Genomic DNA, 22,972 nt, shown 5'->3' on the forward strand with positions numbered 1-22,972 from the left:
TATATATATAGTTTTTAGTATTTTAGTTTTTGGATGCAACATATACATTTATTTATTTGTGGTGCTGAGGATCAAACCCAGTGCCTCACACTCCATCACTGAGTTACAACCCCAGTCCCTTTTCAAAATTTTTTATTCTTTTGAACATGAAATGTCTTCATTGTTTCCTGCTACAACGAACTTTCTTACCACACCAGCATTTGGACCTTCTTGGTATCCTTGCTCCAGGTCCGTCTTTGGGGCGCTACTCTTAATTTTTCCGGAACACTTACTGCTCATACATTCACTGTATTCTGTTCCACACGGGATGCTCCTAATTTCCACCATCTCAGCAGCCGCGAGATGCTGCCCTACTCACCAGATGTGTCACGCCTACTGCTTGCTATTTGGCACTACAGGCTCGTGTGCTTGGATGTGAAATCTTTCACTTGCCTGGATGTGCACGTGCTGGAAGTGGAGACGCTTTTGTCCCCCCAGGCCAGCCGGAGATCCAGGAGAAGAGCGCCGCGCTACCGCTGGCGGGCGCTCGGGTGGGCGCCAACGAAGGCCGCGGCCAGGCGCGCAGAGGCTCAGCGGCAGGCACGGTCCCATCGCTGGGGAGCCCGGGAGCCGCCAGGACGCGCATCTTCTCTCCTGATTCGTCTGTTCCGCGGCTGCAGATTCAGCTCGCCTAGGGGCGCGGGTCCTCTGGTCCCGGTGGGTCCAGCGAAGCCCGCTGCTGAAGCCAGAGGGCGAGGTCCGGTCTTCCAGGCAACAAAGACACGCTGGGTAGCGGCTAGGTGCTGGTGGGCTAGGGTCCTCGTTTCTGCCGCGTGATCCACCCCGAAATAGCGGGCGATGGAGCTCCTCGGTTCGCTACCTGCTACAGCGGCGCGTTCCAAAGTCCGACTTTCCCAGGAGGTGACCCGTGACAGACCCCGGAGGAGGTTGCCCAACGAGGCCTGGAGGCTTGGAGCTCAGATCTCCAAGGATCCGCCGAAAAGGTCAGCGGCAGCAAGACCACCTCTCTGGAGCCGCCAAGCTGGAGCTGGAACAGGAGTTTCGTGGTGCCGGGGCCGCGACGGCGGGGCAGCGGCTCCTCCAGGCCGAGGCCCCAGCGAAGAAAGAGACCAAGGTGGTGGGGGTCTCCGGGAGGAGGAGTCGACATGAAACCCTGCTGCGCTGGTTCATCACCGTGATCCTGTATGCGGCCTTCCTGGGGCTGGTGAGAGCTGGGGGAGCGACCCTCTCAGGTGTCTTCTTGCAGAGAAAAGCGACCTTCCCAGTTGGAGTCCCAGCTTTGCCCCCCTGCTCCCCCTCAAGTTTTGTGACCTTGGGAGCATTAGATATTCTGCCTGGGTCTTGTTTTGTAATCATTTCAAACCGGTACAGTTCTAATCGTGGAGGGTAATTAACTTTCCTAATGTGTTTTCAACGGAAGCAGACCCTCCTTGATGTGATGGGGGAAAGGCAAAAGGCATTGCATGGGTCTTTAGCTACTGCCATCGCTTCCGGAATGATGCCACAGAAAAGTGCTTTTTTGGAATTCCCTCTTTCTGCTGGTGTAACGAAATTCAACCAACTGCTTAATTTTGCAGATAGGAAATAGGCCACGAGAACAGTGACTTTTCTGGATCACACAGCTGGTTGAGCGGTAGAGCCATCAACAGGTCTCTTACTCTGCTAGTGATCCTATTTAACCAATCTGTCAGATCCTTAAAAATTTATCTTGGAGCAAAGTGCAAGTCTAGAAGCACTGTTTGCCAAACTCCTGGGCTGCCCCTCAGTTCACTATTTGTGGCAACTTCCCATCTGATAACACAGTAATTGTGATTCTGGGGAGTTGGGTAAATGAGTCCAATGAGGAGAGTCATTTCTGGTCACTTTGCTCAGAGACTCAGCCTTGATTGGTCTGGTCACTTTGAAACCCTGCTGCGCTGGTTCACCACTGTGATCCTGTATGCGGCCTTCCTGGGGCTGGGGAGAATTGGGGGAGCGACCCTCTCAGGTGTCTTCTTGCAGAGAAAGCGACCTTCCCAGTTGGAGTCCGGGCTTTGCCTTGATTGGTCTGGTCACTTTGCTCAGAGACTCACCACCCTGATTCCTAGAGTGGGAGGTGGGGGTGGTGAGAAAGAAAGAGATCTCTGATGTTTGGTGAGCTCTTACTTTGTGCCAGGTCTTGTTGTAAGTCCTTTGAAGGCATGAAGTAACCACTAGAGCCAGTATTCTGACTTTTCTCCTTTTACAAAGTGCTTGCTGTGCCACCTATGCACACCCTGGACTTGGACTCCTGCTGCTCAGACAAGAGGCAGCTCCTGGATAGGGAGCAGAGCAGCACAAGTAGAGTCAATTGTTTTTTGAATTATAGTTGAATTAGAAATATGTTTTTTTCCTTAAAGGCATTAAGGAATTTCTTCCAACGGGCAACCATGACTGCTAGTTCTTGCTAACACCTATTAAAAAGAAAAGGTCAGACAAGTAAAATCTTACAGTTTTTTTTCAGAAAGGAATGATTCAGGAACCAGGGACCACATAAACCAGTAAAGGTTCAAAAAACTCCAATCAGGAAGTTGGGCAGGCAATATTTATAGATACAACAAGAAAGTGATATAAATAAATAGCTTGAATAGTTACAGCTCTTGTGCTGTTGGTGCACATTTCTGAGCAGTTTGCAGCATGTAATGGGCTAATTGCTTGGCTGCTAAGCAACTTGTTCCAAAAATATACTCTCAGGTGACATTAGGTATGTTGAACTCGCCCCCATACACAGGCATCATTAGGCCAAGTTGAATTTAACAATTCCCCCCTTTTACTCAGCCTCTCCTTTTTGTGAGATTGAAACAGAGCAGTGAGGGCACCTTCTATCACCAACATTGCCATTTTGATGCATAAAAAAGGATGGCTGAATAAAAACATCTGAATCTTGATGGGTACAACGTATCAAGGAGACTTACAATGCCTATCAGGAGGATAAAACCAAGAAACTAAAGTACAAATATCTCCACAAACCAAACTGATCAAAATCAAACAATGCAAGTTTCATGCAATAAAGAATTCAACAGCATTAGGGTCCAATGCTCATAGTCTCTGGGGCATGATGGTAATTAGGGGCATAGTTGCCCTCAACCATCCAGGTTGCCTGCAAACCAACTATTAGTGGCTGCTATGAACAAACCATGTGTTCCTTTTTCTGAGTTGTTCATTTAATGTATACAGTGGCAGTGTGTAGAGAAACAGCAGTATCTCACCCATCTTTTTTTTTGTTTTGTTTTATTTTGTTTTTCTTTTGTTTTAGAGCTGTGGACTAAACCCAGGGCTTTATATATGCTAAGTAAACATTGTTCTAAGAACTGAGTAATACACCACCACGCCCAGATGATCAGCCATCTTTTAAATTACTCTTTCTGTGCTGACAAAATCAAGGGAATGTTAAACACAACATTGTTTGGTTTAGCACCATAAACAAGCTCCATATATGGGCAAGAAAGACATATGAAACGCAATTTTTTTTCCACTAAGTACTTTGTTGAGCATCCATATTCTCAGCATCCAATCAGAGAGTGGCTTCTACTGTTCTGAATTCCTGGGAAGTCTGATTAGCTAGAATATCCAAAATTTCCCCCAACTAATGTGTTAGCTTCTAATTCCATACCATGGCACTTTACTACTGCCAAGAGTGAACACCCAGAACCCTGTTAAAAACTTTCATATCTTCAGTGTTGGTATGAATTTTGGCTATTGACTGCTTTGGTCTCTAATTATGGGAGATATGGAAACTTTCAGGGAAAGCTCTTCAGAAGGCAGTAGTGAGCCAGGCAAAATAGCAACATTTGAACCAGGGTAGATGCAAAACCAGGTAGACAAATTCTCCAGTCTCTAGGAAGCTGAAAAGAGTGTCATCTAGTGGCCATCCAGCAGAAGTCTATGAAATTCATCACTCTTAAGTCTGCAAAGCTCTGAACAAGGTCCAGTGGGAAACTTGTGAGTGTGTGTGTGTGTGTGTGTGTGTGTGTGTGTGATCTCTTTATAGCATGCTGTGAGGGTATGAAACCTTGTTTATTGGAAAGGGATGTTCCTGGATTTAATGTGATGTAATACTAGTATTTGTAGCTCCACAGGTTATCCTCGGGTCTTGTGTACACAATGTACTTTGGCAGACATCACTCATGATTTGCACACACATATGTAATTCCTAGTTCTTTCATATGCACAATTTTTCAGACATCATCCAGATAAGTTTTCTATATTTGGTAGAGATTAGATTGATTTCTTCTATGTGTAGTATTTCTTTAAGCATTTTAAATAGTATTGGCTTAGTAGTCATGAATTCTTTTAGTTCTGCTTGTCCTGGAAGGATTTTATTTCTTTGCCAATTTTGAAGGATAGCTCTACTGGATATGTAATCTTGGTTAACAGTTATTTTCTTTTGGGGTGTGGAACACATCATTCCAACCTCTCCTGAGTTTGTGCTGAGAAATTACATGTTATTTTGATTGGTTTACCTCTAAACTTGACCTTATATTTTATTCTTGAGGCTTTTAAAATTCTATCCTGTCCTATGTGCTAGGCATTTTAATTATAAGATGCCATGGAGAGGTTCTTTTGCTTTTTCTTCCTTTCTTATTCTTGTTCTTTTTTTCCCCTTCTCCTTTGGACTGAAGATTGAACCCATGGTACTTTACCACTGAGCTACATCCTTGATCCTTTTTTTTTTTTTTTTTTTTTTTTTGAGACAAGTTTTCAGTAAGTCACTGAGGATCTTGCTAAGTTGCTGAGGCTGGTCTCACACTTATGATCCTCCTGCCTCAGCCCCTTGAGTTGCTGGGATTATAGGTATGCACCACGGTGCATGGCCAGGTTCTTTTAAACCTTTTCTATTGGGGATTCTAATGCATTCTGTATCTGATTCCAGCTCATTCTCAAGGCCTGGAAAGTTTTATTTCCTTGAAGAGGTTATCCATGTCATTAACCTTCATCTCACAATGCTCTTTGATTCCAATTATTCTTAACTTTGTTCTATTGGTGTTGCCCTGCAATTCTGTATTCTGGTCATGTTTACTTATTTTCTTTAATACTGTCAGATTGTTCAAAGGATAGGCACCTGTCTTCCAGCCCTGTGATTCTGTTTTATGCTTGCTCAACCCTATTACAAGACTTTGTACATTTTATTTGATTTATTGTGTCTTTCATTTCTAAGATTTACATTTGGTTGTTTTTCAGTATCAATCTCTACCTCCTTATTGAATTTCTCATTCATATCTTGAACTGACTTCCTAAATTCTTTGAGTTGTTTTACATGTTCTCTTTGGAATTCATTGATCATTTAAATAATTATTCTTTTGAATTCTTTTCAAAATATTTACATCTTAATTATTTACATAGAACATTAGTCTAATAACATAAAAACAGAGAACACCATCTGGGCATTTATCCCTTTCAAAGATCAGAGATAAAAGGGTTCACCTTTTTTTCCAGTATTTCCTACAGATAAGTCCTTGTTCACACTGCAATCATCAGCTAATTAAATTCTGGCATTTTCCCAAGCTACTGTATGAAAAGGATGTTGAAGGCCACTACTATACAGAATATTGTAATATAAGGACTCTCTCATTCACCAATTCTGGCACACTTCTGAAATATCCCCAACATTTTCATTTCATTTCTGTCCAAGAGGCTGGGTATCAGGTATAGTATATAAGCACAGGTACATATAACTTCAAGATTACTGCCAATAAGCTCTGAAAATTGAAAATGACAAGCATAGTGAATCTTTGATTTTTTTTTTTTTTGTACCAGAGATTCAACCCAGGGGTGCTTAACCACTAAGCTACATCCCCAGCCTTTTAAAAATTATTTTATTTAGAGACAGGTTCTTGCTGAGTTGCTTAGGGCCTCCATTAGTTGCTGAGCTTGGCTTTGAAATTGTGATCCTCCTGCCTCAGCCTCTCTCGCTGCTGGGATTATAGGTGTGCACTACTAAACCTGGCTTCTTTTGAATTGAAGAAGGAGGGGAAACAAGAACCAAAATAAATAGAGAGAAAGAGAAAACAAGAGAATTTAGCTATTAGAGAGAGAGAGAAAGAGATAGAAAGAAAAAGAGAAACAAGACCAAAAAAAAAAAAAATCCCCAAATAAATGAAACCCTCAATCCTCAAAAGACAAAACAGGAAATATAAAAAACATTTTTAAAATGATGAAAAGAAGGGAAAAATAAACAATTATGTATATTAATGTATATCCATCAGACAATCATCACAGCAGTTACGAGACAGAGAGAGAGAGAGAATTATTAATGAAAATTGTCTTTACTAAAGTGGTCAAAACTGTTGACAACTTGGATGTTCATTGCCTATGTCAGACTGTCCTTCTTTCCATTTTTCTTGAGCTATATATGCCTTATAGAAAGTACTAAAGTTTGTTAAATCTTTCCCCTTTTTGTATTACTCACTGAGCTGCTAGCTGGAGTGGCCGGGAACTGAAGCTGGTTGAAATAGTTCTCAGCTTCCTGTCTCACCAGTATAAATTAAGACAGAATGGAAAGTACTGTTAATTGGAGTTTTATATGGACAGACCAAATTCTGCTACATATTTCTAAATGTGATGGTGCACCAGCTGGGGTTTAGCTCTAATCAGGCCTTTGGGACTTTGTCAAGTGACATCTGCTCTGGAGAGATTAGATCAACATATCCAGAGGGCCAGGCAGATGCTGGGCATCTGGATTTCAAGAGTCTACCAAGAATTCTATTTTTAGGGTAGTGAAGCCAACCCTCCACAGATCTCACACACTTCACTGCCAATGAATGTGGCCTTCCCAGGCTCAGTCTACAAGTATAATCCCTGAGTGTAATCATGGCAGCCTGTTCAATTTTCCAATCCTCTTAGGCTAATCATATGAGCTCTCAGACTTGAAGGGCAGGCTAGATGCACTCATCTTCTTATCTATGACTTGAAACAAAAACCTTTGATCCTCAAAATACTTGAATGTCCCTGTGTACAATTTTTTTTTTTTTTCTGTGAGGTTCATGTTCTGCTAGATACACCAGAGGCCACATGATAGGTGGTTTCTGGGACAATATAGCAATATTTGCTTTGATCTCCTGGGCTCCTGCAGCAGCAAGCTATAGCACGGTCTCTTCAAGATGACTCCCCACCTCGGCTCTCTGCTTGCAGAAATAAAAACAGGGAGCACTTTTCAAATACCATCTCACTGTGCATCTTCTGGTTCAGTTAAATTCAGATTACTTTTCTGTTCTATAGGTTTTTCTGTGCCAAATTTGTCCATTGTGCTTCTCTTTCTTTTTGTGTTATCCCTCTCTTCTGTGGTCAAACAATGCTACTGCTGCTGCTACCACTGGCTTGGCCCCAGTGTACTTTTTCTTGTCCTTTGTTAAATGCAACCAAATTTTTGGACTCCTAAGAGTCTCTGACTGTGCTATATTGAATTTCAGTGAATTCTTTCTTTCACCCACCTCACTGAGAAGCAGTACTCTCACTGAGATATGGAGCAACTGGAAATGCAGCCTTCCTTTAATCCACTGTCTTGAATCTCCCCCGGAGTACAGAGCTTCTAATCATGGAATCTATAAAGACTCAACAAGCACAAGGCAGTCATCAATCACTCCATGACTACACACAAGAGCAATGGGTTTCCATCTACTTAAATACCATTTTTTTTTTCTCCAGATCAGGTGTATAGCACTGTTTATTAAATTGGTTATGGTAGGTAATTAAATTTGAATCATTCTTAATGGACTTCGTTAGAACAGCATATCTTCACAATTTTAGCATTTACTGAGTTAACACAAAATCTACCAAGTTATTTCCTTAGTATTCAATTAATTCTTATTGTGCTTGATGTAGGATTAAACATTAGCTTGATTTTTATAAGCCATTTTTTTTTCATTTTAGTTCTGAGAATTCTTACCCAGTGCATTGAAATGACCTTAAAGTTATCAGATGTCTGTACTTGACAGAGTACTTTCCATGAATATCCTTGAACACAAAGGAAAGGAAAGTAGCACACTAAAAAAATTAACTTTGAGTGATAAGACTTAAAATGGCCATAGTTAAAGTTCTGATGATTGGTTTTTACGATAGTGATGGAATGGACAAGAATGTTTGGCTACTTGGTTGCAAAAAAAGATTTTTAAGATAAAACTAGAATTATGACTAATCGTGTTATCTTTGGACTATTAGATGTCTATGAATTTCATAGTTTCTGAAATATGTATTACTAATATACCCATTTAACTATAACTTAAATTTTAGCATTACTTATTAAATAACAATGATTCCCACATAATGTAATATAAAACAAGCTTAATTAGTTTACTATATCTCTTTCTTAAAAAGAGAGATATCCTTTTGAGATATTCTAAAGACACATTTGGAAAATCCCAAAATTAATTCAAAATCAAGAAAAAGGCAATTTAGAATAAGTTATTTTTCTTGATGACAAATTTTACACTGTAAGGATAACATAAGCTTATTTAATCTTCAATGTAGGTAGGGAAAGTTGTGTGTCTGTATTATATCTAATGCTGAAAATTGAAAGACATGTCTGTTTCATATAAGTCATGAATATTTTATGAACCAAAGACTATCCAACTCATACAAACCTGAAAATAATGTGGATTAGTTCTTTTTTTTTTTGAGAGACTAATTCATTTATAAAAGCAATTATTTTTCTTAAAGCAAAGAAAGTAGATGTCAGTATCATAAGGACGTAAAATATCACATACACATCATACATGGAGACATACATCAACATATAAACAGAAGCAGATCTTGCATCTTTCATTTAAAAAATTTGGCCATGCATCAGATCAAACAATACAAAACTCATGTAAGTATTAAGGAATATCTAAGTTCAAAATTTTTTTCTGATCAGTGTTACAAAGTTTCCTTCCCAACTATCTAAAGCCTTTGACTAACATTTTTTAAAAATATTTTTTTTTAGTTGTAGATGGACACAATACCTTTATTTTATTTAATTTGTTTATATTGTGCTGGGGATGGAACTAAGTGCCTCACATGTTCAGAGCCCATGATTTTGAAAATAAAGTTAGTGGATGTCTCATGAAGTGAATTTCCAAACTCCTGTGTCTCAGATCCTTAGATTTGGAGAAACCATTTTCAAAAGGTACCTACTTCAGTTCTCCAACTGTTTACAGCCCAGTTAATTTTCAGATCCAATGTGATCCTGTTAGTAGTCAGCTAGATGTTCTTTTGTTCAACTCAGAAATTATGAGAGCATGCTACAGGGACACTGCTACATCGATGTTCATAGCAGCACAATTCACAATAGCAAGACTGTGGAACCAACCTAGATGCCCTTCAATAGATGAATGGATAAAAAAAATGTGGCATTTATACACAATGGAGTATTACTCTGCATTAAAAAATGACAAAATCATAGAATTTACAGGGAAATGGATGGCATTAGAGCAGATTATGCTAAGTGAAGCTAGCCAATCCCTAAAAAACAAATGCCAAATGTCTTCTTTGATATAAGGAGAGTAACTAAGAACAGAGTAGGGTCGAAGAGCATGAGAAGAAGATTAACATTAAACAGGGATGAGAGGTGGGAGGGAAAGGGAGAGAGAAGGGAAATTGCATGGAAATGGAAGGAGACCCTCAGAGTTATACAAAAGTACATACAAGAGGAAGTGAGGGGAAAGGGAAAAATAATACAAGGGGGACAAATGAATGTCAGTAGAGGGGGCAGAGAGAGAAGAGGGGAGGGGGGATAGTAGAGGATAGGAAAGGCAGCAGAACACAACAGACACTAGTATGGCAATATGTAAATCAATGGATGTGTAACTGATGTGATTCTGCAATCTGTATATGGGGTAAAAATGGGAGCTCATAACCCACTTGAATCAAAGTGTGAAATATGATATATCAAGAACTATGTAATGTTTTGAACAGCCAACAATAAAAAATTAAAAAAAAAAAAGAAAAAAAAAGAAATTATGAATGGGCAAAGTGAAGCTGCCTTAGTGTTAGTAGCTCTCAGTTTCCGATATTAGTGACTCTCCTTTGCTGCTCTCAGCTGTAGGAGACAGCAGCTAGTGGAAGCTCTCTGGAACTCCTCCAGCAGACAGAATTAGTGGTTCTCTGTTTCACTCTGTCACTCTCCACTATTTCCTGACTTTTAGCATTTTCATCCCCATCTCCTGGCTCCTTTCAGGGCCAGAAGCCTTTGGTGTTACAGCTTTTAGTGTATCCAGTTCAGCCTGCTCTACTAGAGGAAGAAATCATGCATAAGCAAGATTAAAAAACAAAAACAAAAACCCAAAAGAGGTTTTATTAGGACTAGTGCTGCAGCATAGGGGATGGCAGCTTATGTAGGGAAAAAGGCATGATCATGCATTTTGCAGTGTCCTGCTGGCTGTTTTAGACTTTTTGTTTGGTCATGAGTAGGGAAAGAGCTCTTCATTGACCTGATTGTGGACTGCTGATGTAAAGGGGCAGAGTCATCCAGAGAGGCTGTGGGACTATATCATGCTGGATGGCCCTGCACCCAAAGCTGCAGCAACCAAAGAAAAAGCTTCCATTCAGCCTTGAGGTGTTTGGAAAAGCCGTGGCTATCAAAGAGGGAATATAGAAAAATTCAAAGTACTCCCCAGGAAGCACTGAGTCCTGGACCCCTTCTCCTCTGTCTCATTCCTTCTGAGAGATTTTATCCTCCTTAATCTTTTTATTTAATATGTATGTTTTAGTTACACACACACACGTCTATGAACCTTTATTTTATTTATTTATATATGGTGCTGAGGATCAAATCAAGTGCCTCACAAATGCTAGGAAAGTGCTCTACCACTGAGCCACAACCCTAGCCCCTATCCTTCTTAATCTTAATGAGTCACAAGTGAAGTTCTCTGTCTTCTGTAATTTATTCCTGCTGACAGAGGCAGTGACTCTATGGTTTCCTGGAAGCATAAAAATCTCTCATTGACCACTCTACTGATTTGTAGGGGCCTGACTTTTCTCCCGAGGGCACTGGCTGGAAGTCTTGCATTGTAATTAACTTGACATGGACCTGCCATAGCCTAAAAAAGAAGTCAGCTGTTTAATCCTGGCATAAGAAGAATCATTGTAAATTATAGGGTAGAGGCACAGAAAGGAAACAGGCTGACTGAAGCCAAATGAAAATATCCATGCTCCCTTGTCACCTTTAGGCCACCATTAAACTGCAAAGACATTTAGTAGATTCTAGGCCCAAAGAATTTAATATCAGCATTTTTGTTCACATCATAATGCAGTTGTGTGTTCTCATATCATTTATCCTACCTCAGGTTGTACTGTTCCCACAAATGGATGATTTGATCATTATTGCTAATCTCCTCAGAGGATAAACTGAATGGCGGTTCTGGGAGTGCCCTGGAGTTGATCCTGTGAACTGCCTATCTAGCTGAACCAAAGATCAAGTGCTCTTCCTGGTCTGAGTAGAAAATTATGCTCCTCTCATAACTTACCACAAGTTTTGAACCAAATGAACGTTTAGATTGTGTTGGTCAGGGAGGAAAGGCCCCCTCCTTTTATGTTGGTGATGAGAGATGGTGATCAGGGGCTACCTTTTTACTTCTTTCTCCAGCCATTTATTTTGAATCACTGCATTTAATTGCAACCAGGAGATATGGGGGAGGGGTAGTGTCTTACCAATAAGGCAAAGAGACAAACAAAGCTCAAGGAGAAAAAGCAGTTATCCTGTGGGCCTGGATATATGGGAGCTTTCTGGTGTTACAATAGCTGGTGAAATGCCCAGAGCCCCTTCTCAGGTCCAGTTTAGCTCTCTCTACTTTGTTTTACCACCACATACTTTACCCTTTGGGGATACATTTCTCTCCCCGAAATGACCCATGGAACGGAAAGGGCTGAAAAAGACTAATACATATATGATCTGTTAACTAATATCATTGAACAAGGTCATGATAAGATATGATGGAAAAACTTGTTGTACCTGCCAAACTATCAAAATAATAGCGATCCTTTTTCATTTTGGAGGCTTAGAAACAGGTAGAGGAGCCTCAATTTAATTCTCACTCTCTTATCTCCCTCCTCCTTCCTTTAGTGCTTTGCCCTCTTCCACCTCTAAACTACAATGCTGTCTTCCTATAAATAGAACTCAAGTCTCTATTATTTATTTATTTTAAAAAAATCCTTTCAGCTATTTCCTGCATCCCAAAGTTTTAGAATGAATAGCTTAAAACTCTTACGGGTACGTGTTGAATCATGACACAAAGAAAAGACCACCGACTCCAGTTTTAAATCAAATTAAAGCAAGCTTGTATTGTGTACACAAGAGCTGGCCAGGACTGTCTCTCCCAAAACTGGCCTAGAGCTCAACACCCCAGATTTCCAGGAAAAAGGTTTTAGAGTACAAAAAGTTGCAAAGGGTGGGCGTCTTGAGAACTTATAGCTAACAGGATTTTGACAAGCATAACACAAAGGCAGATAATAGGTTAATGATCTATATGGCTTAACATTTCAATGTAGGGAATAATTTTAGATCCTAACATCAGAATTTATGAGGTGCCGCCGAGGTTTCAAAGAGGGTTGTTATCTGGTCAGGAAAAGCCAGGCATGGGTGAATTCAAGGTTAAGGCAGGAATTCCACACAAGTTTAGAAACTGCAGTAATTTGTAGTAAAACAAATTAACTTTTCATGACTTTGTGACGAGATGGCTCCCAATCTTAAAATGGAACTAGTCTGGGTTCATCATATGTCCTGTCATGCCATCTGATTTTCTTTACATTTTTATTTAAATCTTTCCCACCAAATTGAGTTGAGAGTCTCTATAGCTTTTTAAAAAATATATTTATATTTTAGTTGTAGTTGGACACAATACCTTTATTTCACTTATTTATTTTTATGTGGTGCTGAGGATCGAACCCAGGATCTTGTGCTTGCAAGGTGAGCATTCTACTGCTGAGCCACAACCCCAGCCCCAGAGAGTCTCTGTAGCTTTTGACATGTTGCTAGTTTTCATTTTAAAAGTCTCCTCTTTTAGATTCTAAAACATGCCAATTTTTTAATGTCTATGCTTTTTGGTCACCTGTTGATTGTACGTCTTCCCTTTGTTCCCTACATACAGGTAGTTTTTCAAGGTTTGCCCCTAGCCTTTTGTCCTTCCTATGTGGATGACAGGCCATCATTAACTTTTCTTGAATTTTAGGCCTCCTCCATAACAATCTGCTGTCAGCCCTACCTGCACTGTGTTTCTCCCAAGAGAGCTCTACAGCTTACTCAACATCAAACCAAAACTAATTATACTCACCTATGAGTAAAATTAGCAGAACTATCATTTTCCCATTTGAAATTTTTTTAAATCTTAAATCTACAAATAAACAGCTGCAAAGTCTTACAGATTTCCCATCTGCAATAATTTTCTATGTTTGCCTTTGTTTCCATTTTTATTAACCTAAAAGCTAGTTCAGGACCTTCATATTTCTGGCTTAATTTTTCAAAATTGGCCTTACCCTAATCCTTGTCATTTTCACTTTTCACAATTTCTCTACCCACATCTGTAACTTAGAAATTTTTGTCTGGTGGGAGATTAGAAAAAGGGGTGTTCTGAAACAATAGCCAAGGCCTATTCCCAGAGTTTTAACAGGCCTGGGGAATTAGAGGTCTAGGCAGGGGCTCTTATTCATTGTTAGCACTGGTATCTTATACACTCAGGTTATTTTAACATACAGTGTAATTTAGGCTAAGAACCATTGTTAGCCAAATTAGAACTGTTATTTTTAAAAAACATTCACCTAATTTGCATATATCACTTTCCTTAGCTAGTTTTCGTCTTATTCTTTTCCTATGTCACTTATTTTTGTTGTGGACAACCATTAGTCCATTGTGTTTTAACAAAATTTGTTAATCTTATTGCTTATAAATTAACCTGCAACTCTTCATGTCTCCTAGTCAAACTTCCCACACCACTCATAGCCATTTGCTATATATACTTTATTTTTACAACTAGATCATGTCATTAGGCAAGAAACCTCTCTGAATCTGAGCTTCTCATTCCTAAAATAAGAAGGCTAGGTTATATGACTTCTGAATTTTCGTTTACATGAAACTTAGAATTTTATTTAAATAAGTTATCTTACTATTGGTGAATAATGCTTTTAGTATACTTTATCTAAATACCAGTTTAAAACAATTCTCTGATAGTTTTTGTAATTAGGTTATTGCTATATCAATTCATCCAATGAAAACATGATCACGAACACTAAAAGACCACCATCTTTTCCTTGTAATAGTCCATATATGATTATTCTTGGATTCCCACCCCCCCCATAAAAATACACCTGTTTTTGGTTATACTTGCCTGCCAGGTGTTCAAGACCTCTATATCCACCAAAAATCAACTTCTGTCCTTCTACTTTTAAGGACACTTCAGGCTGCCTGGGGGTTATTTGAAAGCCTTATGAAAAGCCTCTTGACTCTCAGTCCTTTCCTATACCAATTGTATCATCTGCCAGGATGAGCCAGTCTAACTGACAATGTGACTTTCCTTGAAAGCACTGGGGATATTACATTCCCCAATGACTCTCCTCTTGCGGAACAGGTACCTTTAGGATTCTAGTCTCTAGGATCCTCACAATTGCTCTGAATGGGAGGCTGGGTATCTCCTGGATTTTCAGGGCTCATTTAGAGGGGTCTTGTCAACCTCTGGGTCCTGCTAACCTTGGAGAGTTCGGACCAAAATCCTGGCTGTCCTCTTAGTCCTTTTATCTTCCTTGGCTTTAGCCTCCAAGTCTTGTTTGTTGAATACCCAGAATGCCTGTTCCACCAACCTTTGGTCCATTGTTAAGTTGGATCCTATCTTTCCTGTAGATGATGATCAGCATCCAATATGTTACAATTATCCCAACTTCAAATTACTGAAGAAAACTCAATTTGTCTACAAAAAAGTCTAGTCTTATCAGAAAGCTGCATCTGAGAGTAATTGTTAGTGACCCTCCATGACCCTGATTATAAACAGTTTAGGGAAGAGTCAAAACTGTGGATGACAAAGGACTTAGAACAGCCATGGTAAGAATTTTGGCAAGAAAGTTCAGCAGCTTGACAAGACAGTTTAGTTATTTCCATTGTATTTATCATTTTAGGATAACAATTATAACTGACAGCATTATGACATGACTATTAGATTTTTGGTGGATTAAAATCTGTAAATAGAGCTGGGGTCATAGCTTAGTACCTAGCATGTGTGAGGTACTGAGTTTGATTCTCAGCACCACATAAAAGTAAATAAAGATCCATCAATAACTTTAAAAAACACACACCTGTAAATAACTAGTGGTGCATGCCTGTAATCCCAGCAACTCAGAAGGCTGAGGCAGGAAGAGCACAAATTTAAAGCCAGCTTCAGCAGATTAGTGAGACACTTAGCAACTCGGTGAGACTCTGTGTGTAAATAAAATATAAAAAAGTGTTTGAGATATGGCTCAGTGGTTAAGCACCCCTGGGTTCAATCGCCATTACAAAAAAAAAAAAAGAATACCTGTAAATAATTTTCCTTAGTTATTGCCAGCTTAATCACATATGCAGTTTTTTTCATAAGATTAATGCTTTACAAACTTCCTGTGACTTGTTTAGACCCTCTACATTTTGCTTAACTCTTTTGATTTTGCCCTCATTCAAAATCATTTCCCATCCATATATATTCCCTTTCCTTTTGACCTTTGTAATAAAAAAATATAAACTGCATGCCTATAACTTTTTAATATCTCTTTTTAAAATTTACTTTTTTCTTACTGCCTTATTTTTTCATGTTTTGATAATAATCCTTACAAATATTCCAAAATTACTCTTTTCCCCAATAAGGTGAGATACTTGACCTTTTTCCAGTGTCTTTATCCAAACACAGCTGAAGCTACTCTTTTGTATTCTTCACACATGAGATTATTTTAAAACATTTAGCAGAACCAAATATATTGTCTTTTTATACATTTTAAGAAGCCCAGAGTTCTTTGAATTCATTTTTACCAGTTGATATTCAGTATTTTGGCTTACTTAAGAATGACCCAGATGTTTTATATATATATAACCTACATTTATAAATATTTATCTCCTTTATATTTACCTAATTGATCCATTTTTAATAATTGTAAAATTTGAAGCCTTGAAGAGGCTAGCTACTCTTTACTGAACCATTTTTATAGTGTGTGGCTGTTCTACAGGTTTTACTTAATCAAGAGCTCTGGATACTTGGTCAATCAAAAGATATAGCTGCCAATATTACATAATCTTACTTACTATTTCTCCAAGTAACATGAACCCTTCTTGGGAAGTCAGGGCAGTCCCTCTTCCAGTGACCTTACGTCCTAAAATATGATTTTTACCCAGGTGACAAGGCTCTTTTCTGGTATATTTTGGGTTACCCTGAGGTAGTGGTTGCATTAAGACAGCCACAAGTCATACTTGTTTCTATACTCTCCTATCCTTTCTGGCTTCCTCTATCCAGGTTAAAAAAAAAGTGGAGTCTGGGGTCCCTGACTCAAATGTTTATGACTTCCTTCATATGTTTGGGTCAGTAGGCTTAGTGGTCTTCAAGACTGTCACCACAGACCCAAAAGAAGTTGCTTAGGCTAGGCTCCTGGCACAATTTCATAAAATCCAAAATGCAGAAAATTTCTCCTCATTTTTTTCCTTTTCCAGAATGGAGGATTGTTTTAGTCAGTGTTGCATCACTGTGACCAAAAGACCCAATAAGAACAACTTAGAGAAGAAAAAGGTTATTTTGGCTCATAGTTTTAGAGGTTCAGTTCATGGTTGGCCAGATTCATAGTTTTGGGCTTATCATGGAAAGAACACCATGGTGGAAGGGTCTGGTGGAAAAAATAGCTGCTCGATTCAGATATCCAGGAAGCACAGAAAGAGATCTGCATACCAGGGACAAAATATAAACTCCCCAAACATGCCAGTGACCCACTTCTTTAAGGCACATCCTACCCACCTACAGTTACCACTTTTTAATCCACTTAAGTGGATTAATTCACTGGTGAGGTTACAGCTCTCACAATCTAAACATTTCACCTCTGAACATTCTTGCATCATTTCCTATTTGTGCTTTTGTGGGACACCTCATATCTGAACCATAACAAGAATGAGGCTATAATTCACAGACCCATTGCTCTGGCCAATACTCTTGGTCTTCTAGTTTGTATCGAGGCAAGGCTTTATCACAAAAGAAAGTCAGTCTGTTTTTCGTAAGTCTCCCAGACTTAATCCCAGTAAGTAATTAGACACCTGAGGGTTGAGTGCTTTGGAACACCAAGAGTGATAGACAGAAAATGTCTCACAGGAGAACAAAAGGAGAGGAGGAAGATGGAAATCTCAGGGTTTTCAACAGCCAGTTTCTTGGTATACACAGATGAAATATCAGATTCTTACAGGTATGGAGACAAGAGAGTTATGGGTGCTCACTAAACAGGATGTGTTCCAGAGTCAGAGTTCCAGAAAGCAAACAGAACTGAGAAATTCAGAAAGCAAAACAAAGAACTCTGCAGTGGTACAACTAGTCTGTAATCCAGGAGAGAGCTTCTGAAACCAAGTTAGAGCCTGCCACAGAGTGTGCTGGAATGGTGACACCAGTCTGCAGTACAAACTGGGTGGTTGAGTAGGGCCACCACAGATATCTGCTGTGACAAAAATCATCACCAGTGAGCAAAAGGGATGAAAGAAAGACTAAAGAACATAGACATGGAGGTGGGGTTGCATCTTTCACATGAAGAGGATGGGGAGGCTCACACAGTTGTACCAGCAGTTGAAGCTGATCTTGCAGCAATGATTCAGGTGACCACTTGTCAACCACAGGCAGATCTGTGCTGGCCTTTACACTTGTCAGTGATCTTTTTCTGTGCCCTCTCAAGGGGAAGTCCTCTTTAAAAGTCACCAAGATGTGACCAGTCAGCTGAGGGTTCTTTTGCCCAATTCAGATAGAAATCATGAATAGGCAAAGTCAAGTTCCCTTAGTGTTAGCAACTTTCCTTGTTGCTGATCTCCTGGCAGTAGGAGCCAGCAGCTAGTCAGAACTCTCTGGAACTCCTCCAACAGATATAGCAGCTCTCTGTTGCACTCTGTCACTCCCCACGACTCCCTGACTGCTATCTGCCCTTAGCATTTTCAGCCCCATCTTCGGACACCTTTTAGGGCCAGGAGCCTTTGGGAAATCACCAGCTCTTAGTATATCCAGTTTAGACTGCTCTGCTTGAGATAGAAATCAGGCATTAACAAGATACAATACCATCTTAAAGAGGTTTTATTAGGACATTTGCTGCAGCATAAGAGGAGGAAGCACATGAACTACTCCAATAAGGGTAAGGGGAAAGTGTTGGCTAACTGTAGTTTCTGCTTAGTCATGTGCCAGAAGCCATTTATGAGCCATGTGTTCACTGAGTGACGTTGGAGCCTTTAGGCAGGAAAGCCTGGTTTGGGGAGCTCCCAAGTAGTATCCACTGAGGTGAAAATGCCCAATTCATGTCAATGCTCTGTTCTATCTCACTGCTCAAGTTCAAGCACAGTCCTGGAGATGGGAGTGACCTGCTAAGAGCCAAAAAGCCTGCTTATTCCCACCCCTATCCAGTTTTTGTGAAGAAGCTCCTACGATCCCTTTTGCCTCCCGGAGATGGGTGTAACTTGCCAAACGCCAATCAACCTGTTTACCCCTGGGTCATAGATGACCCCTGCCACACCGAGAAGCAAGCACCCAAACAAGTCTCCTCCCACTGAAACCTTATCCCTGCCTTTGATGTACTCCCCCTTAAATAAAGAATCAGGACCTTTTTCAGTTATTCAGTTCCAGTTCCTATCAGGACTGGAAGACCTATCAGGTGCTTTGCTTTTTAAATCTAATCTTTGGCTTTGTCTTATTTCTTACTGATTATTTCAGACTTTTAATTTTCCCAGGTGGCTCATACCTCCTGCGCAGGAACCTGCTCTGTCAGGTTGCTGGTCACCCTATCAGTCATGGACAAGAGAGGGGCTCCTCATGACTTAAATGGGGATAGTTAAAGTAGTCTCAGAGGGGCAGAGTCATCCACAGAGTCTGTGGGGAAGAGTCGTGTGGGATGGACCAGCAACTAAAGCTAATGCAGCCACAGCAAAATTCTCCAAGAAGCCTTGAGGTGTTTGGAGCAACCACAGCTATCAAAAATGGAAGGAAAAAATATATATATACCTCTTGGAGAGTGTTATGACTTTATTTAAAGTATTCCTCTAGAGCTCCTCTGTTAATATAGGAATACTAGGAGGCAAAATCATTAGATTATGAGAGCTATGACCTAATCAGTTCATCCTAATTTGAATGGACTGTGGTAACCAGGCAGGTAGGGCATGGCTGAAGGAGGTAGGTTACTAGGTGTGTGCTTTGGAAGTGTTCCTCTTCCCTATGGCCTATTTCCCTCTCTGTTTTTTGACCACCATCGACAGACAGTACTCATTCACCACACCCTTCAGCCATGATGGTTTGTCTTGTCTTCAGACCAGTGCAATTAGTTCAATGGAGTAGGTCCACCATGAACTAAACCCCCGAGATCATGAGCAATAATAAACTTTTCCTCCTCTAAGTTGTTCTTGTTGGATATTTTGGTCACAGCAATGAAAAGTTAAATTAATATAGAAAATGAATCCAAGAAGTGAAGTTGCTGCTGGGACAAACTTGTTTTTGGAACTTGTTTGTGCCCATAGTGTGGGAAAATCTGAAGATGGAAGATAAAAAAGGCATGCGTCTCACAAAGAAAGTCCTAGGAACTTGTGTCACCATGCCCAGTCATCCAGGCATTCAGAGGCTGCGGCAGCTGTGATCCTAGAGGGCCCAGTTATTGCTTGAACTGTTGACACGCCTTCGCATTATCTACATGGTCCTGGTTCTGCAGTTATGCAAGGTGCTGGATTCCTTAGGGGATCATTAAGGTTTCCACTGAGACTTCAAAGAAGACTTGGAAGGTCAGAAAAATGTAGCTGGATTAGAATTCCTGCAGGATGTTTCTAAAAGAGTGATATGTGAAGGTGTGAATGTGACACCAAAACTGGAGTGAAGACTGTTGCGTTAAGAGATGCCAGTAACAAGGATCACCTGTCAAGAGAAGCTGCTGGCTGTGGACAGAACCAGACTAAAAGAGAAGTCGTATGGGCTGCAACTGGCAAGGCCAAATGGGTAGGGCTGCCTAAGCCCTTTGGAGATCACATCTCACTGCCCTGTGCCCCAGATGCTGGATGAGGAGATACAGGACTTGTTTGTCCAGTTCAGTTTTTGCATTGCTTTGGTCCCACCCTTTCTTTCTATACCCCTATTTTTCCATTTTGGAATGGAAATGTTTACTTTGCCTTTATATATTGGAAGCATCTACCGTGCTTTTGATTTTACAGGGGCTTCACAGCCAAGAGCTTGCCTTGAGTCTCAAAAGAGATTTTGGAGGGCTGGGACTGTGGCTCAGTGGTAGAGTGCTCGCCTGGCACGGGTGGGACCCGGGTTCGATCCTCAGCATCACATAAAAATAAAGGCATTGTATTGTGTTTATCTGCACCTAAAAAAAAAAAAAAGAGAGAGAGAGAGAGAGAGAGAGAGAGACTTTGGACTTGGGCATTTGGGCAATATTGAAAGTGCTAGCACTATGGGCATTCTTGGAGATGCACTAAATGCATTTTGATTGTGAGATGGACATGAGTTTTAGGGGATGTGGGGAGAAATGTTATGGTTTGGATGTGAGGTATCACCCCAAAACTTTTGTGATAATGCAGGAATAGTCAGAAGTGAAATGATTAGATTACAAGAGCTTCAACTTAATTGGTCCATCCTAGTTTGAATGGACTAACTGGATGGTAAATGCAGGCTGGTAGGGTATAGCTGGAGGAGACAGGTCACCGGGTACACATTCAGGAAAGGTTCATTTTCCCTGTGGCCCCTTCCCCTCTCAATATGAGTGGAGCAGCGCTCCTCCCCCATGCTCTTTCACCCTGATGGGATCTGCCTTACCTTGGGCTGAGTGCAATGGCGTTGGTCCACCAACAACTAAATTTCTGAAACCCTGAGCCAAAATAAACTTTTCCTCCTCAAAATTGTTCCTGTTATGTATTTTGGTCCTAGCAATGAAAATGTGACTGACACAGGGAACATGTGGCAGAAGAGAACATCCTTTCTCTTCTTTCTCAATTTTGGTCTCAATCCAGTAAAAAGTGCTCAAATTAAGTCAGAGAACTCAAAACAAATTCATAGAGCTTGCATTAAATAGAAAACCCACAGGAGACCCCAATTTCTTTGAGAGACCGGCATAAGGTGATTGTTTCAATCCACCAGTGAATTTTTGACCTTAAATTCTCATATTAGTGCAAGAATTCATTTCAGGGAATGGCTATTGCTATACTGGGACACTGGTCGCTGGACTTCTACTTTGGATCCTCATCTGATGCCATCCCATTAAAGGAAGAAATTTAGACCTATTAAATTTAGCAGTTTATTTGAGCAAAGAACAATTCATGAATTGAGAAAACCCTGAAGTAATAAAGTTTAATAAAACTCCACTCAGCAACACGGGCAGGCAGTACTTACAGACAAAAAGAAGAAGTTACAGAGGCTGAGGTTGTGGCTCAGTGGCAGAGAACTTGCCTCCTACATGTAAGTCACTGGGTTTGATCCTCAGCACCACATATTGCCCCATGTCAGTGATGACCCCAGACTGTTCTACCTCACCAGGAAATAGGTGAATCAATGTAGGAATCAATGGCTCTAGTAGTATTAGTATTGTCATTGTACATTTTTTCCTTGCAATGTGGCTTAAAATAATTCTCTGCATTGCATCTGTATCTCACCCACCACTTTTTGTGATGGATACAAATTATATAGATATTATTTTGTTTGTAAGGAAAAGCTTTTTGTCTTCATAAATTTCAGGGAACAGCAATTGCTATACTGGGACCTACGTTTCAAGATTTGGCAAGAAATGTGAACCGAAATATCAGCAGTCTTTCTGAAATATTTGTGGGTCGTGCTTTTGGATATATGAGCGGCTTTGTGCTTGGTGGCATTCTTTTTGACCGTATGAATCATTTTTTACTTTTAGGTAAGTAGACACCAATTTTCATTTCTTTGTGATTTTCAAAGAGTTTTCAACTTGCCCTTAATTATGAAAACGGTAGCCTGCAGAGAGGTTGACAACCGAAATGGGTGGTGTTTTGGTGTCCTAAATAAACCCAGTTTCCATGGTCCTGCTCTGACCTTGGCAGTTCAGGGGAATCTGTGCTGGGCCCTCTGGAAACTCAGATCAGCCCTCAGGTGTGTGTGTGTGTGTGTTAGCAATGCTTAGACTTCCTGACCTTGACTGTAATTTAGGCATCCCTCCAGGGTCACCCAATGATTGTCCAAAAGGCTCTGCTCATCAGGGTGTAGGGCAGCTCTCCCAGGGCCACAGAGCTCAGAAGGGGCTCCTGGAATCTGCCCTGGCTCTATGGAGTCTGGGTTGGAAGTGAAGGGGCAGGAGATGGAGAATGAACTGAGGTAGGCTACGTTTTTGTCGCTACTGCCCCATGTCAGTGATGACCCCAGACTGTCCTTCCTCACCAGGAAATAGATGGCAAAGCCTTAACATACTGGTTTTGAATAAATTAACACACTTAAAAAATTTAGATTGATCTGATAATGCACTTTTGAAGAAGGAGCACAATCTATTACTTCTGGTGAATAAATTCTCTAATTTCTAAAGTAGATTGAAAGAATATATGAATAAATATTATATATTCACATATAAATGAATTGATGGTTTAATAATGACAAAGCAAGTAATTGTGGAATCTTTCTTTGGCTGTAAAAGCATAGAAGCAAGCTCTAATATAAAATGTAGCCAGTTTTTGAGTCAAAAGAAACCCATAATGTGTGTGTCAGTGTGTGTGTGTGTGTGTGTGTGTAATTTTTATTTGGGTCCAGGTTATCAAACCCAAGGTCTTGCACATGCTACATATGTGCTCTACCACAGAGCTACATGCCAGTCC

The 22,972-nt window shown here is 40.3% G+C and overlaps 1 protein-coding gene and 1 pseudogene across 2 annotated transcripts in view; one reads left to right on the forward strand and one right to left on the reverse strand.

Annotated features, from left to right (window-relative positions):
* LOC107154578 (sodium-dependent glucose transporter 1B-like) overlaps positions 1-22,972 on the forward strand; it is a 64,326-nt gene that overhangs the window by 36,467 nt on the left and 4,887 nt on the right. The window contains exons 1-2 of one of the 2 annotated variants that reach the window (XM_048789162.1): positions 946-1,204; positions 21,879-22,047. In XM_048789162.1, the coding sequence (XP_048645119.1) occupies positions 21,987-22,047 (61 nt within the window). In that variant the 5' untranslated portion in view covers positions 946-1,204; positions 21,879-21,986. Of the gene's footprint in view, positions 1-945; positions 1,205-21,878; positions 22,048-22,972 lie in introns of those variants that run through there. The other variant, XM_048789077.1, reaches the window with a different exon arrangement.
* Positions 5,524-5,843, reverse strand: LOC107154618 (annotated as a pseudogene).

The sequence above is a fragment of the Marmota marmota genome, unplaced genomic scaffold (assembly GCF_001458135.2).
Source record: "Marmota marmota marmota unplaced genomic scaffold, marMar, whole genome shotgun sequence".
Lineage (NCBI taxonomy): Eukaryota > Metazoa > Chordata > Mammalia > Rodentia > Sciuridae > Marmota > Marmota marmota.